The sequence below is a fragment of the Epinephelus lanceolatus genome, chromosome 13, assembly GCF_041903045.1.
Source record: "Epinephelus lanceolatus isolate andai-2023 chromosome 13, ASM4190304v1, whole genome shotgun sequence".
Taxonomy (NCBI): domain Eukaryota; kingdom Metazoa; phylum Chordata; class Actinopteri; order Perciformes; family Serranidae; genus Epinephelus; species Epinephelus lanceolatus.
Window position 1 is genome coordinate 29095400 of NC_135746.1, and position 14359 is coordinate 29109758.

The window sequence follows — 14359 nt, forward strand, 5'->3', positions numbered from 1 at the left end:
CATTGTGTATCTCACAGTCATCTACAGCTGCAGTAAACTACTGTATTTCTCTGCACTGTAGCTGCACACTATCACATGGCAGCTGATCCACTGGAGAGCCACAGAGTCGAGATCACATTCAGAAGGAGCTCATCAATATTTAATCAACCGAATATTAATTATTTAGGTCTATATGTCATCTCTCCTTATGGGAATTACTCCCTGACAGCGATGTGAATAACCTTGAACAGCAGAACACATATAAAAAGACATTTACATGCTATACTTCTCCACAAAGTCTTCCAGGAGGGAGGGCCCAGTGTTGTGCTTTGAATTAAATATAATAAATTGAACTGCAGTGAGTGTACCTATTTAGTCTTTTAATTTTCATTTTGATTTGAGTATCATAATGAGCTAATTCAAAGCCAAGGCTAAAGTCTATGCACATCAGCCAACCTATTTAAGAAATCAGAATGCCATGTTTTTTTATTGACTGTCACCAAGAAGACTATATATATCATAATTATATATTTTCTTTAATGTATGTTACTGTAGCTTATTTGTCAGAAAATTACATAAAATGTGTTTGTAGATGTCAATGAAGTTCAGTGGACCTACTGCATTTCCGCCCAGACAATCTGGCACATGTATCCCTTGATTTTTTGTGTGTGTTCTGCTGCACAGTCAGATGCAATCTCTAAATACTTTCCCTGATTAAATCAACAGTACAAGAGCAAGATCAGTGATGAGATGGACCTGAAGAGGCGGATCCAGTCTCTGGAGGAGTCCATGGAGCTCCACGAGAGGATGAAGAGACAGGCACTGGCTGAGTTCGAGAGCTACCGTCAGAGGGTGGAGGACATGCAGCTTTGCACTGAGGCTCAGGTAGACAGAAGAATGATGCAGTGTGTGTGTGTGTGTGTGTGTGTGTGTGTGTGTGTGAGAGAGAGAGTGTGTGTGGGTTAAGAGGCAGTGGTGCCTGGCATTATGCTGCAGTCACAGCTGCAGGTAATCAGTATGAATGTCTGTCCCCTGTTGAGAGGCTGGAGAGTCTCACTTGCCTGTCAGCATCACCACTGTGTGTTTGTCTGGACATCCAACTTATTGCCACAGCTGTAACCTGTATCATACTGTTGTAAAATAACAGCATTGCCCTCTGTGCTTATGTGCACATCGAACATGGTGTAATTATCCTATTATTTTTAGCATATCAAAAGCATGTTAGAGACAGACAGGTCAGGTAAAAACAGGTCACACAGCTCCACAAAAGTGTTAGTCACTGAAAAGTTCTCGCTCCATTTATAACTCCCCCAGGACTGTCCATTCCTGTCAGTCTTTCACCCTGTGTCATCCTTAACAGTGGGTGACCGGGGTAATGGCTGCGCACGTCATTTCTTTTTAAACGAGGCTGGCCAAAATGTTGCCTGGAGCTCCACATTTTTACTCATAATACAGGTAGATGTGAGGCTGTGATGAGCAACATGAAGTGATAAAGATTGTTCAGGATCTAAACTGAAGTTTAAGATTAATTTCCATCCAAAGTCTCAGAGAACAATGCCTTTCCTATGAGGAAAACTCTCCACAAGATTCCCAAACATTTAGGGTGTCATAATGGGGAGAGCTCCATGATTAAAGAAGGTGAAAGTAGTGACTGTGATGAGCCATAATTGTCACAGCCTCTAATGCACCCACCTTCAATAATGCAGTCTGTCTAATCCCTAAACCCAGACCAGGTGTTACAATATCATAACACCAAAAATGTGGAGGGACTAAAAGTCTTGTCCCTCCTCTTCTGGTGCCAACCTGGCACCTTATGAGATATTTATTCCCACTCATAGGGACTATAAAGTTAACTTTCCTAAAACAAACTTAAGATATTGAACATAAATTTAAACACAACACTTTTGTATTTGCCCCCATTTTCACAGGTTTAAGTTAAGAATCTAAGATTTTTTTCATGCACTTAATAGATATATTTCTCTCAGATTTTAGTTGCTAATTTGTTAAAATCCGTGTTAGTGAGCGTGCCATTGGCATGCTTACTGCAAAAATGTCCACCAGAGCTGTTGCATGTGAACTGAATTTTCATTTCACTACCATAAGACGTCTCCGGTTTTGTTTCCCTGAATTCGGCAATACATCCAACTGCCCTCACAACAGCTGACCAGGTGTAGCCACACCAGCCCAGGACCTCTACATCCAGCGTCTTCACCTTCAAGATCATCTGAAACCAGACAGCTGATTAGTTTGCTCAACTGAAAAATTTCTGCACAAGCCATCAGAAACCGTCTCAGGGAAGCCAATCTGCATGCTCATTGTCCTTACCAGGGTCTTGACCTGACAGCAGTTTGTCATTGTAATCGACTTGTGCAGTTCTGAGGCTGGTTGGATGTACTACCAAATTTAGGAAAATGACTTTTGGACATCAACTGTTGCATCAGCTTTCCCACTGGCTGGTCTTAGACCATCGTGAAGGTGAAGATGCTGGATGTGGAGGTCCTAGGCTGGTGTGGCTACACCTGGTCTGCTGTTGTGAAGGCAGTTGGATGTACTGCCAAATTTAGGAAAATGACTTTGGTCATCAGCTGTTGCATCAGCTTTCCCACTGGCTGGTCTTAGGTCATCCTAAAAGTGGAGACACTGGATGTGGAGGTCCTTGGCTGGTGTGGCTACACCTGGTCTGCTGTTGTGAAGGCGGTTGGATGTACTGCCAAATTAAGGGAAACCACATTGGAGATCGTAGAGTATAGTAGAATAGTAAAAGTAGTATAGTAGAGTAGTGAAATGAACAGTCACTTCACAGGCAGCAGCTTTGATGGAGTCAGCATGAAGTCAGCATGCCAATGGCACAGTCCCTCGAAACTTGCAACATCTGTGGCATTGTGTTGTGTGACCAAACTATACATTTTAGAGTGGCCTTTTATTGTGACCATCCCAATGCACACCTGCTTATTTACACACCTTTCAGGAGGATGGATTATCTTGAAAAAGGAGAAGTGCTTACTTATCTATTGAACACGTGAAAAAGTCTTAGATCTTTAACTTAAACTTGTGGAAAAAAAATGGGAGCCAAAACAAAAGTGTTGTGTTTAATTTTTTTGTTCAACGAAGTAAAATTAAACACAGCCTACCTTGTTTTGCTGTAGTTAGCAGCAGAGGAGTGCAAAGCTTCTGCCTTGTCTGTTATATATCGGGACAACAGATTGTGTTTGGACTTACAGTATATAAGTCAAGTGTATAAGCCAGTGTATGTGACCTTTCCCTTGTGTGTGCGTGTGGGTGGATGTATGGACAGTGAGCATTGTTACAAATCGATTCAGGATGGATAGACAGATGGATGACATTGTATTGATTCACATACAGAGGGTAGAGGATGTGCAGCTCTGTGTTTGGGTAAAAAGGAATGGATGGATGATTTTGAGTGCCAATCAACAAAAGAACGTACAATCAGACTGAAGCTCATGCACATTTTAGTAACTTTATCAGTAGTTCATTTTCAGTATCAGCAAAATACAAATAAATGAACATTATTCTGTTCCAGAGCTGGTTGAGGGCTCTATGTTGCACAGAATTCACCACTCAAATGAACCGTTTGAGCTTATGTTTTCAGGTACAGATTGCACTGAGTAGTTAACACGAGTCGCTGATTGTGTAATTATCTGCTGGCTTCGTAAATGAGTGCTAATTTCAGACTGTGCAGGCAAATTTAATAAGAAGGCGTAAATCTGTAAATGTAAATCTGGCCCGGGGAGATGTTTATCATGTTCCTTGCCTGCTTTGTGATACTGTGAATGTAGAGACCATCCTTGAAGTCACTGATATTGAATATCAGTCTCAATATGCACCCGGTTGATTGGAGAAAATGCTACATGAATGGTTTTCTATTTAATGGGTTTGCTGGTTGTCAGTGCTAAAGCAGACAGGTTGGCAGCCAGAAGGTCAAATTCCCCCGAGCTGATACATCACCACCTGGCTTAGAGCTGATTAAAAAGTTAACCCACAGTGTAAGAAGCCTTCAAACCCATAAAGCAATCCTCCTGTCCACTCAGTCTTTCATTCCTGTCTTTTTTTGGCAGCACACGCAGCGTGTGGTGTCCATGTCAAGGGAGGTGGAGGAGATGCGACGGTCCTTTGAGGACAAGCTGCGTACATTCAGCCAGGCCCAGACCCAGTTTGAGCAGGAGAAGAGGGCTGCTCTGGAGGAGCTGAAGGCCCAGCACAGACAGGAGATCCAGGAGCTCCTCCGCAGCCACCAGAGTCAGAACGCAAACTACAGTAAAGACCAGGAGAAACTGGGGCAGCTCCATAAAGCCGAGGTAACACACTCACGACTGCGAAAATAGAGCAGAAATGAAAGCCAAAGCAACAAACTAAATCACAACAGGGGGGGTCAGAAAAAAGTGGGACAGCTGTGATTACTACCTTATAAACTGTCAGTGAGTTAACCTGCTATATCAACTCCAATTGTTTCTTTACGTATGTAAGGTCATTGCCACTACAACATTGTACACATTTTAAAGTGTGTTTATCTCTCTACACCAAATTATTAAAGCTGGAGGAGGCAGAAAAAAAATGGCAGAATTTGAAAACACTCTCCTCCTGCAGCTCCCCCCCTCTCTCTCCTAAGCCCCTCCCACCAAAAGACCACAGGCATCGGCACACGCCTCAGAGCTCCCTCTCTGTTTATCAGACCACAGATGAAACAAGAATTAGCTAGCCAGCCCACAGTCCCTCTGCCTCACTTCCCTGCCACTGTGGACTACTTGAGAGCGGGTAGTAGATCCGGACCTTCGGTCGGCTGCTGTAGCAGCTTTAATTCAGGCAGCGCAACCCCCCAAGTGGCTTGCATCACAGCAAGCTGTTGGCCAGCAGCAGTGTCAGATATTATGTGTTTAAAAGCAGCAACAGAAATACTGCTGATGAGCGAGGGAGTCAGGCTGGCAGGTTGCCCCTGAACTGCGGTTTGTGCTGGCTGGATTTGTGTTGCTGCAGCTGCCGACTGGGGGTCTATCTCTGGAGCTGCAGCCCACTCTCCTCCTGGTGGTGTGGTCTGTAGCTGCAGGGAGCGAGGCGGAGGATGCACTATAGCCCCTTTTACACTGTCTGTTCAAGGTGGGAATATTGCATCACCTCGCTGTGGTGTCACCTTTAATCCGCCACAGGAGATCGTAACAGTGCCAAAATGGTGTCTGTATGAACAGGACAGCCACAGGACGGGGCCATGGGCAGGATGGCTGTGATGTTTTTTTTTACGACTTGTTATGCCTGCAACCTACAATTTAAAGATTTAAAATGTAGCTGTTAGCAGTTAGTGGCTAACTTAAAGAAGAAGAACAGTGGCAGTAAATGTCTGCAAATTGGGAAAACATAGAGATTCAGGAGCTCCCTACCTTCCTAGCGGAGGACAAGATCAGCCAGTATATAACTGTGACGGTAATTGTTTGTTATTTCTATATTTTGCATGTGTTTTATGTCTTGAGGCCGATGCTCTGATGTTACATGTCACGCCCATCAGGCCTCTTTTGATTCCAAGATGCCGGGATGCTGTCTGTAATCCTACACTGGAGCATTTCGCTCTGTGTAAAAATGCAAAGGCCGCATAAAGAGGGCAATTTCGGTGTAAGAAAGGTTTTTGATTTGAGGCTCCAGCTAACATTAGCTACATAAACACAAACTTGAATTTGCTTTAGACATGAGTCTTTAGCTCTGGTTAGCAGAAGGCTAAACTATTAGTAACATTTTAGCTCCATCTCTGAAACACTTTGCTGATATTGACATGTGCTTTGCTGTTTTATCTGCAGACTCTCAGGTAGGTTCTCTTTTTAATAAGTCCGTCTTCCTTTTTGGGTCTCTTTGCAGTGTAAGCAGTTGTTGCCAATGCTGGGATAGCAACTTTTTCTGCAGGATTCTCCGCCATTGAATCACGCTTTCACTGTAGGGATGTGAACATGCATATAGAACAGCCAATAGGAATGCCCACTCTCTGAAATGAACTGTGATTGGCCAAAGTCTCCCCTCACAGCCTAGATTTTCTTGAGCCTGAAAATAGAGCCAAGAGGAGTTGAAGTTCTCTCAGTGCACTTGAATTACAATCTGCTCAAACTTTATTTTGGGATTTTACCTGATGATGCCAAAATTCAACTGCCTACCCCAGCTTTAAGACAGCCTTTTGTTTTTGATTGCCCCAAACTTCACCAAACATGAGCTATCTTTCTCCTGTCGTGCTGATGTGTTATAGGTTGATTCCCTGACGGAGAGGGTGGAGGAGCTCAAACAGGACAAGAAGAGGCTGGTGGAGGAGTACGAGGCTAAACTCAGCAAGGTACATTACTGTGGCTACTGTAAATTGCTTGGACACACTGTAGATAACCTGGGTAATATTTCCTGTGGTGGAGTATTAGCCTCTTGTTACATCTATGCAGGTCTAAACAGGCATATTTTATAACGTAAATACATTTATACATAAACTTGCATCAAATGCAAATGTATTGTTTATTATATTGAGGGTGGAACGATTATGTATTTGCTGTGAAACCTGGGACACAAACCTCAAGCCTCAAATTATGCTCCTGTTTACTGAACTTTCCGAATCTGCCCTGAACCCTAAAATCTCTGAAATTCCACTGAGATCGCTTATCAGCCTTTGTTGAATAAAAACATCAGTAAAATGTAATTAGAATTCGCTGTTTAAAACACTGCTTTTTATTTCTTTTTGTAGCACAACAAAGGAACACCTAATGGTGCTGTAAAGTAAAAGAGGCTCTGCTGCCGAAAGTAATGGTTGAGAAAGAACCAAAATTACATTTATTGGCACAGCTTTGTTGACCTTGCTGAAATTGGAGGCTGTGATCTGCAGATTTGTGTACAGCAAATTGTACTGCGTTTAGAAGATGTTAATTTCAACAGAAAAACATCCTCATTGACAATGAACGCCGTCAGCCAAAACATTTTGGCTTCAAATTTTGTCTGCATTGGTTGTTTATGCATTAGAATGCATTTTGATGAGAAAGCTTTTCAAACCGTCCAATATGTTTTCCGGTTGCAATCCAATTTTTCAGAAAGAAGAGTGAAAAATGTCAAAGTTAGCAAAGAAGATAAAGCACAGTGTCCGTGCTAGAGGCTTTCTGTTTTATACTTCCATTAATCCGTTTTGGATTAAGGTGCTTTTTTCACACCAGTCTGTCTGTCCCCAGGCTCAGGCGTTTTACGAGCGCGAGCTGGAGGCCATGAAGAGAACTCAGCAGCTGACTGCCGACAACCTGTTGGCATGGAAACGCACCGAGGCCGAGCTGCGGCGGGAATTCCAGACTCAGGAGGCGGCGCTCCAGAAAACCCTCGGCAAACTGAGGGCCGAGTTGGCCAGGGTATCGGACGAAGCTCGGGAAAACCGGGAGAAGTCCCACAAGCTTCAGGCGTCCCTCAACACAGCTGAGAGCACCGTCAAGGTGAGTCTGAGCTTCCAACAGCTGGTTCAAACACATCGGCATCTTTAAAGTCACATGCTTGTGCCATGACTGGACTATAAACTTTAAAAAGGACAGTCCCAGAACATCCTGTAATTTAATGGAACAAAGTCTGTGATTGGCTGTATTCTGATGCAGTTTTTATGGGAAGCCTACAAAATTTGTCCCTTGTAATAGATGATAAAATGGGTGTGTAAAATAAAATGGTTATATGGGATAAAAATTAGATAAAATGGATTCAGCCTGGTGTTGATACTTCAATTCACAGATTAAATTCCAGAAGGTGGATGTTCAACAAACTGTTTTATCTGACATTACCCTCTGTCCAGACATCAAACATCCACAGCAGAGTACACTTTGCTTTGAGAGCTTAGTCAAACACATTTGTTCCAACCAGTTATCATCACCTTTATTTACATCAGTTATATCTATTACAAGCAAACAGTTCTGTAGCAGCCATTTTTATTATGTAAAAATGATCTTTATTCATCAAGTGTTTACATTATGTCAACTTTTTGTCCCAACTCCCCTCCCATCGGTAACTTAATGTGGAGTGTTTGACAACTGTGAGCACTATGGAGCAATGTTTTTATGAGTGCACGTTTGCATCATGCACATGCGTAGGCACATAACATATTACACATTCCAGTCCCTTGTTAAAAGTTGGGGCCGTTAACACGCAAAGACACTTAGCAATGCAGCAGTGAAGGCAGTAAAGAGGAAGACTGCAGGCTAGAAAGCATGAATGTTTCTGTGCATGATATATAATATTAAAAAATAAATAGGTTTGCAAATGTTTTATGAGAAGTGAATGCACTCAACATGTTTGTTAGACCTGAGGGATACACACAACACATTTGATAAGACAGACTAAATGTAAACACAGCTTTTTGGTTGCTGGTGAACCTGTTGAAGATCATCTGCGCTCTTTACTTAGAAACTCTGTTGTGTCATGATCATCTTAGTTATTATTTATTTATTTCTAATGCAGTCTTCTGTGCCCCAAGCACCTGAATGTTGAATTTAAAATGTTGTTTTATGTAGTTTCCAGGTCATTTGTCACAAATATTTTGCTGTTTTCTTGGTGCTTATTTTTACTTCAGATAGGCCTGTCAGGATAATTATGATATCGACTTTACCTTTGATTTATGGACATGACCTCGATTTTGCCTATTAGTTATAACATGCGTTTTTGATTTCAAAAAAATGTCCCCAACATTTTAGCAAACATGATGCCAGAACAAACAGCAGGGTTTCCCCGACCACTATAAGACTTTGGTGCAGTGATTCTCACCTTTTTTTCTCTCTCCACCCTGATTGCTTGTGCGAGTCTAAAGACAAATGAAACATTTCAAAGATGACACAGTGTAGCTTACTGGTTGCCTGCAGCTGCACTTTTGGAGTGGAAGAGACACAGTCCTGATAGTCGATAGTTTGCCATTTCCTGGCAACAAGCTAAAACGTCTGTTGTTTGTAATTCTACCTTCCTACAACTTCATCTTCCACTCCGTAAATCCACCAGCAAACCTCCCGGCTCCTGGGCTGTCTGTCCCGGCAGTACATTGGCTTTATCATGGAGGTAACTGCAGTGTTCCCAGAGCTTTGCTAAGCTTGTCTATTAGTCAAAAGAGGCATCACTTGGTTTTATTTTTGTTGGCCAAATTTTGTATTAAGTCCCAAACGGACTAATTTTGGGCTACTCCTATAAATGTATTATCTTTTGTATATTAACAGGTGTTAATTACCTCTTGAAAATATGTTAAATATTTTTTCATATTCCAAATTCAATGTCTGAATATTCCCAAGAATGATAATTATATTATAGTTATATCAGTGGCATAAAATGGTCTTAATAATAATATTGGTCATTGCAATTATTTGTGGGACAACGTATCATCCAACAAATGTTGGATTATCAAATTATCGTGACATGCCTACGATCGACAGCCATTTACGTGTGTTTTCACAGTGTGTTTTTCAGCCCTCTAAATGGACTCAGAGTGGTGACTCAGCATTTTTTGGGCATAAGCAAACACTCCAAGAGAACTCAGACCCCTCTGGAGCAAACCAAACTCCGACCACCCCCCGAGATTTGCTTCAAGTCTGCAGTGCGGTTCACTTAACCCTTGCCTTGTGATCACAAAGTGCTCCAAGTTCGCTTTGCTCTTTGCCATTGTATGTAGCCCTCTAGATCACATGCTACTGCACTGGGACGCTTGAAAAATCAGACGAAACCATGTTGGCCTGTAATGCTTGCAAGGGCGCAGGACGAAGAGTACTTTGGTCCACGGAAGATATTGCACGTCTCCAGATGTGGAATGCAGAATACATCAAACAGCAACAGTCTATGGCACAGAAACACTAAGGTTTCCCTCCAATTTTAGGTTCATCTGAAAGCAAGGGGCTTCATAATCACACTGCAGTGCCATGTCAAATTAAAAACCAAACTATGTCAATATATGTTATATATAGTGTGAACAGAGAGAAGACTGAGGCCCCAGCAGAGCTGAAGTTGACCAGAAAGAGAACTGAGTCCTTCAAATGAACACCTTCAGTGTGGAACTGTTTCTTAGCACCTACCAATCAGTAATGAGTGCATTTTGTTTTCGGGCAAAAATAGCAATGCTGTGTTCTCTTTTCAAGTAGATCTCTCTGAAATTCCACTTTCTGAGTTCTGTAAGGTCTTTGGTGTACACTCACATGACATTATCTCCACCGTTGAAAATGAAGTTGACACATGCTCCGGGGGAATTGGTTAAGTAGGTCTGTTTTGTTGTTATGATATGCTGTGAAGTTTGTGTGAAATTATCACTGATTGCACAGAAGGCAGGAAGGGGTCCCCCCCTTCTCAGTGTTGCAGAGAATATGATCAAGGTCAGCAGTGGTTGGTGTGCCTGGAGTTAATATTTCCATTCCTTTTCAGAGCAATTAACTGTAACCCAGATAAAGAAACGACAACCGAGCGGAGAGCTCGAAACCAACTTCACTTGACAGCTCCTCCAGATTCTCTCATTTGATACAAGATTCAAGGCAGTAAAACAGAAATCAGAGGGTAGAAACAGTTTGATCTCGCCTTTCATACTGCACGTAGCTGACGTGTTGTTACTAATGTAATATATCACAGTAATCTCTTAATAACAGCCTCAGTCTTTGAACATACCCCTTAGTCCTTCAACTACTGCGGTGACATACGAGATTTTAATTTAACCTTAACAAGCTCGCAACAGATGTTTATATCTTTGTTTTGATCTTCCACATACCTCATTACTCCTCTTGACTATAGTTAGTCATCATTTGGTTTCCGGAAGGTAGCATTTTGCTCAAGCAGGGTGACATTTTGCGACTCTCTTCACTAAATTTCTTTTTACTCTGGAAAATTAAAATGTTGCACCAAATCAAAATGTTCTGTAGTCTCAGGAGGCATAATTACTGTACCGGCGGCATACTTCACGGGTAGAAATAGTGGCATCAAATATCGACTTAACACCAGTCGAAAGCACTTGTAGTTGGTGTCAGGATGCTACAGCTCCCTGCTTCACTGTTCTCTGTCATCCTTCTTTAGCTTATGATTTAGGAGGCAAATCTGCAGAGAAATGCAAGCAAATGATGGCTCGGAGTAACTGAGACAGACGTAATTAATCGCTGACTGTTCACAGGCTTCTGTAGGAATATGCACGCCAAAAATTACAAATTATCCCCCAAGTGAAATACTCCAGTGAAGCTTTGGTAAATTACTGCTGTCACTGTCTTTGGACTAAATACTTCACTCTCAGGTAAAGCCTATCTGGACTGGCTGAGGGAAGCTTTTAGCAGGATAAAACAATAAATCATCTAAAGCATAGTTTTCAGGGCCTTTTATATTTAAATGGCAAAGCAGGATTCAGTCATGTCCAATAAGGATGATTGACACAAGTGAGGCTCTGCGTGTTTGCTTTATTTTACTGTTTAAATATGATGAGGGGTGAATCAGTGGTAATGACTAAATGCTGTCAATAATAGGATTCCTCTTTTGGCCCAGATAACTCAACTGAGGTGCAATTAATTAAACTATTAAACTATTTTTACCCCTCCTTCAGCTTCAGACACACACTCATGTTTGTTCATTGCACTTGTGGGGACCCTCATTGAGAGAGTATGTTCGCCAGCCGTTGCTGGAAATAGTTCCCACCAAATGTGCTTTTCATTCCTGTTAGAGCACATTTACTTTTATATTTCCCAAGTGTTTCAGGAAATAACTGGTCCTGGTAAAAATATGAAAGCATGGGGCGCCCAGTGGCGCAGTGGTTTGAGCAGGCATCCCACACAGAAAGGCACTGCCCTCACTGCAGAGGCTGTAGATTTAATTCCAGCCTGCGGCTCTTTACTGCATGCCATCCCCACTCTCTCCCCCTTTCATGCCTAAGTGTGTCCCATCGAATAAAGAAAAACCCAAGAAAATCTTTAAAAAATATATATATTAAACTATAGATTTGTGTCAAGACTGATGCCTTCAGTAGAGACACACAGGTTTAGAATAATGCCATACTCAACCTCTAACAACCATTTGAAGAAGTGAGGATTAAATAGAGTATATATCCACTTTCCCCTCTCTCTTCCAAACCACTTTCCCTTCTTAGTATCAATTCTGATACCTGAACTTGCATGTTCACCGATACTGATTATCGATCAGATATTTTTGCATGACAAAAAGAAAAATAATCTAACCTATGTATACTACAAACCCAGTATGGCTGTGAAATGATTGCTGTCATGCTGTAAGGCATGGCTCAAGTTAAAACCTTTATAAAATATGAACAAATACAAGCAGACAAAGAATGCCACATAACTTCTTTTATTATATTTGACTGTCACTCATTTGAAAACTATATTTTAGGAATAAATAACAATTTACTTTTGAAAAATGCAGCCACAATTTAGCAACGCCATTGGCACTCCCTTGAAACTAAAGCCTTGCATACTATACATGTTGCCTTTTTGCTGATGGGACTCTCCAGTGTGAAATATTGCCAAAATGCTGACATTTTGAACGGAGATTTAGTGGAAATCAGTTCTTCTTTACCGTTCTAAAACAGTAGTTAACAGTAGCTGCACAGCACAACTTGCTGTGTAGACTACTTTTTTTTGAGCAGTGAAGAAGAACTGATTTCAAGGAAAACTGCTGATTTATCCGTGTCTGAGACACTACTTACATTTTTATCAATAATTTCCATGGTATCAGATCGGTGCATAGACCTGCATACTTGCCAATGCCTGATCTAGCATTTTAGGAAGTATCAGAGGCATTTCTGATATCAGTAATCATTATTGTAACAACTCCACTCAGAAGTGTCTTAGAGTAATGCATTATAACTTTAACAAAGACAATGACATAATTTTTACTTAAACTTAATCTAGTTCTAACCTCAACCCATGCTAACAACCATGTCTTAGCCCTCAAACAGCTCAGGACTGGATTTATTGTACTTATTTTCGAATAGTGTCCTTACTTTTCAAAAAGTCTTTACTTCTTAAAATTGTCCTCCTTTGGATCTAAAGCTCACACTGGTCCTCATATAGACAGACAAACCAGAATACATAGACACACATGTTTATACACCATAGTTGAGAGCACCCTTTGGGACATCATTTTAACCTCATTTTAACAACAACATGCACAACCCTGACCCTCACACTGACCTTAACCAGCTCCGATTTGCCATCATAGGGGGCCAGCAGCTCACCAGCAAGTAAATACGACTCTGACAAAAACTGAAGCCAGGTCGAGCCTGCTCACATCCTGGAGGGGAGGCCATATGAGTAACACTCTGACAAGCAGAGACCTGGACCATTGTTTTATTCCCCCAACCCTAAGCCCTTATCGGCACCCTTGTAATATTTTGCTTTAAGTTCTTTTAAGGTTGCTTTATATTTGGAGGAGTGTTATATTATTTTATCTGTGCCTATGCACTATGAGATACACCTCACAATGTGGGCCAGTTCTCTCATTAGTTTAAACCCTAACCCTAAAATCAAGTCTTAACCCTTAGACAACCCTTTGAAGAAGTGAGGACTGGGCAAAATGTCTCACTTTCCAAAAAAAGTGTAACCCTCAAGGTCTGAAACCCAGTCGGACCTCACAAAGATGTACAAGACGGACATACACTCTCTCTGTCTCTCTTTATATATGCCTTATCTAAAACTAGTAGTCACAACGTGTAGCTACCTGCTTTGGGCCCATCTGGGAAATCAGTACACACACACACACACACACACAGTCTAACACAGACATACACACACACACACACACACACACACACACGCACACGTTACATCACATCTAATTTGTGTGTGACTCCTCGGTGGTTATTATCACACTGAGGTTTCTTTGTCTTAGCCGTAGCAGCAGTAATTAAGTTTGAGGCAGGCCGTTTGATGGGATTGAAAGATGTGAAATTGCCTCTCATAAGTTCCTACAGAGTGCTAAATCACACAGCTACTGTACTGTGTGTGTCTCTCGCTTTTGTGTGTGAGCACATCAAATCCCTCCCTGAAGTCTGGTTCTTATTAATTGAGCAGCAGTCAGCATTTACATTCCTGATCCTCAGTATTAGTAATATGCCACCAATATGCTTCATTCTATACCAGCTATGGCAGCCCGATATGTCTGAAAACTCATTGTTGGCTTCAAATTATAACAGCTACAACTTATGCAGTCACAACTTAATTGTAACATAGTAATGATAGTAAATTAACTCAAGTTTGATTTACTTATCAAGAGCATGTGGGTGTTTCCTTCATCCCATTTTTAATGCCCGTGTCTTAGTGGCAATATAACGTTTTTGAATACAAATGCTTCGATGCCAATGTTTCCTTTTTCAGTTCATGATTTAATTTTAATGCCAAAATCTTAAGTCACTGTGGTTCCATAATTTCACTCA

At 41.5% G+C, this 14359-nt stretch overlaps 1 protein-coding gene across 2 annotated transcripts in view; it reads left to right on the forward strand.

Annotated features, from left to right (window-relative positions):
- fam184ab (family with sequence similarity 184 member Ab) overlaps nucleotides 1-14359 on the forward strand; it is a 230620-nt gene that overhangs the window by 91573 nt on the left and 124688 nt on the right. For both annotated transcript variants that reach the window (XM_033648787.2, XM_033648786.2), the window contains exons 3-6: nucleotides 706-864; nucleotides 4056-4295; nucleotides 6218-6301; nucleotides 7173-7424. In XM_033648787.2, coding sequence (XP_033504678.1) covers nucleotides 706-864; nucleotides 4056-4295; nucleotides 6218-6301; nucleotides 7173-7424 — 735 coding nt within the window. The remainder of the gene's footprint in view (nucleotides 1-705; nucleotides 865-4055; nucleotides 4296-6217; nucleotides 6302-7172; nucleotides 7425-14359) is intronic.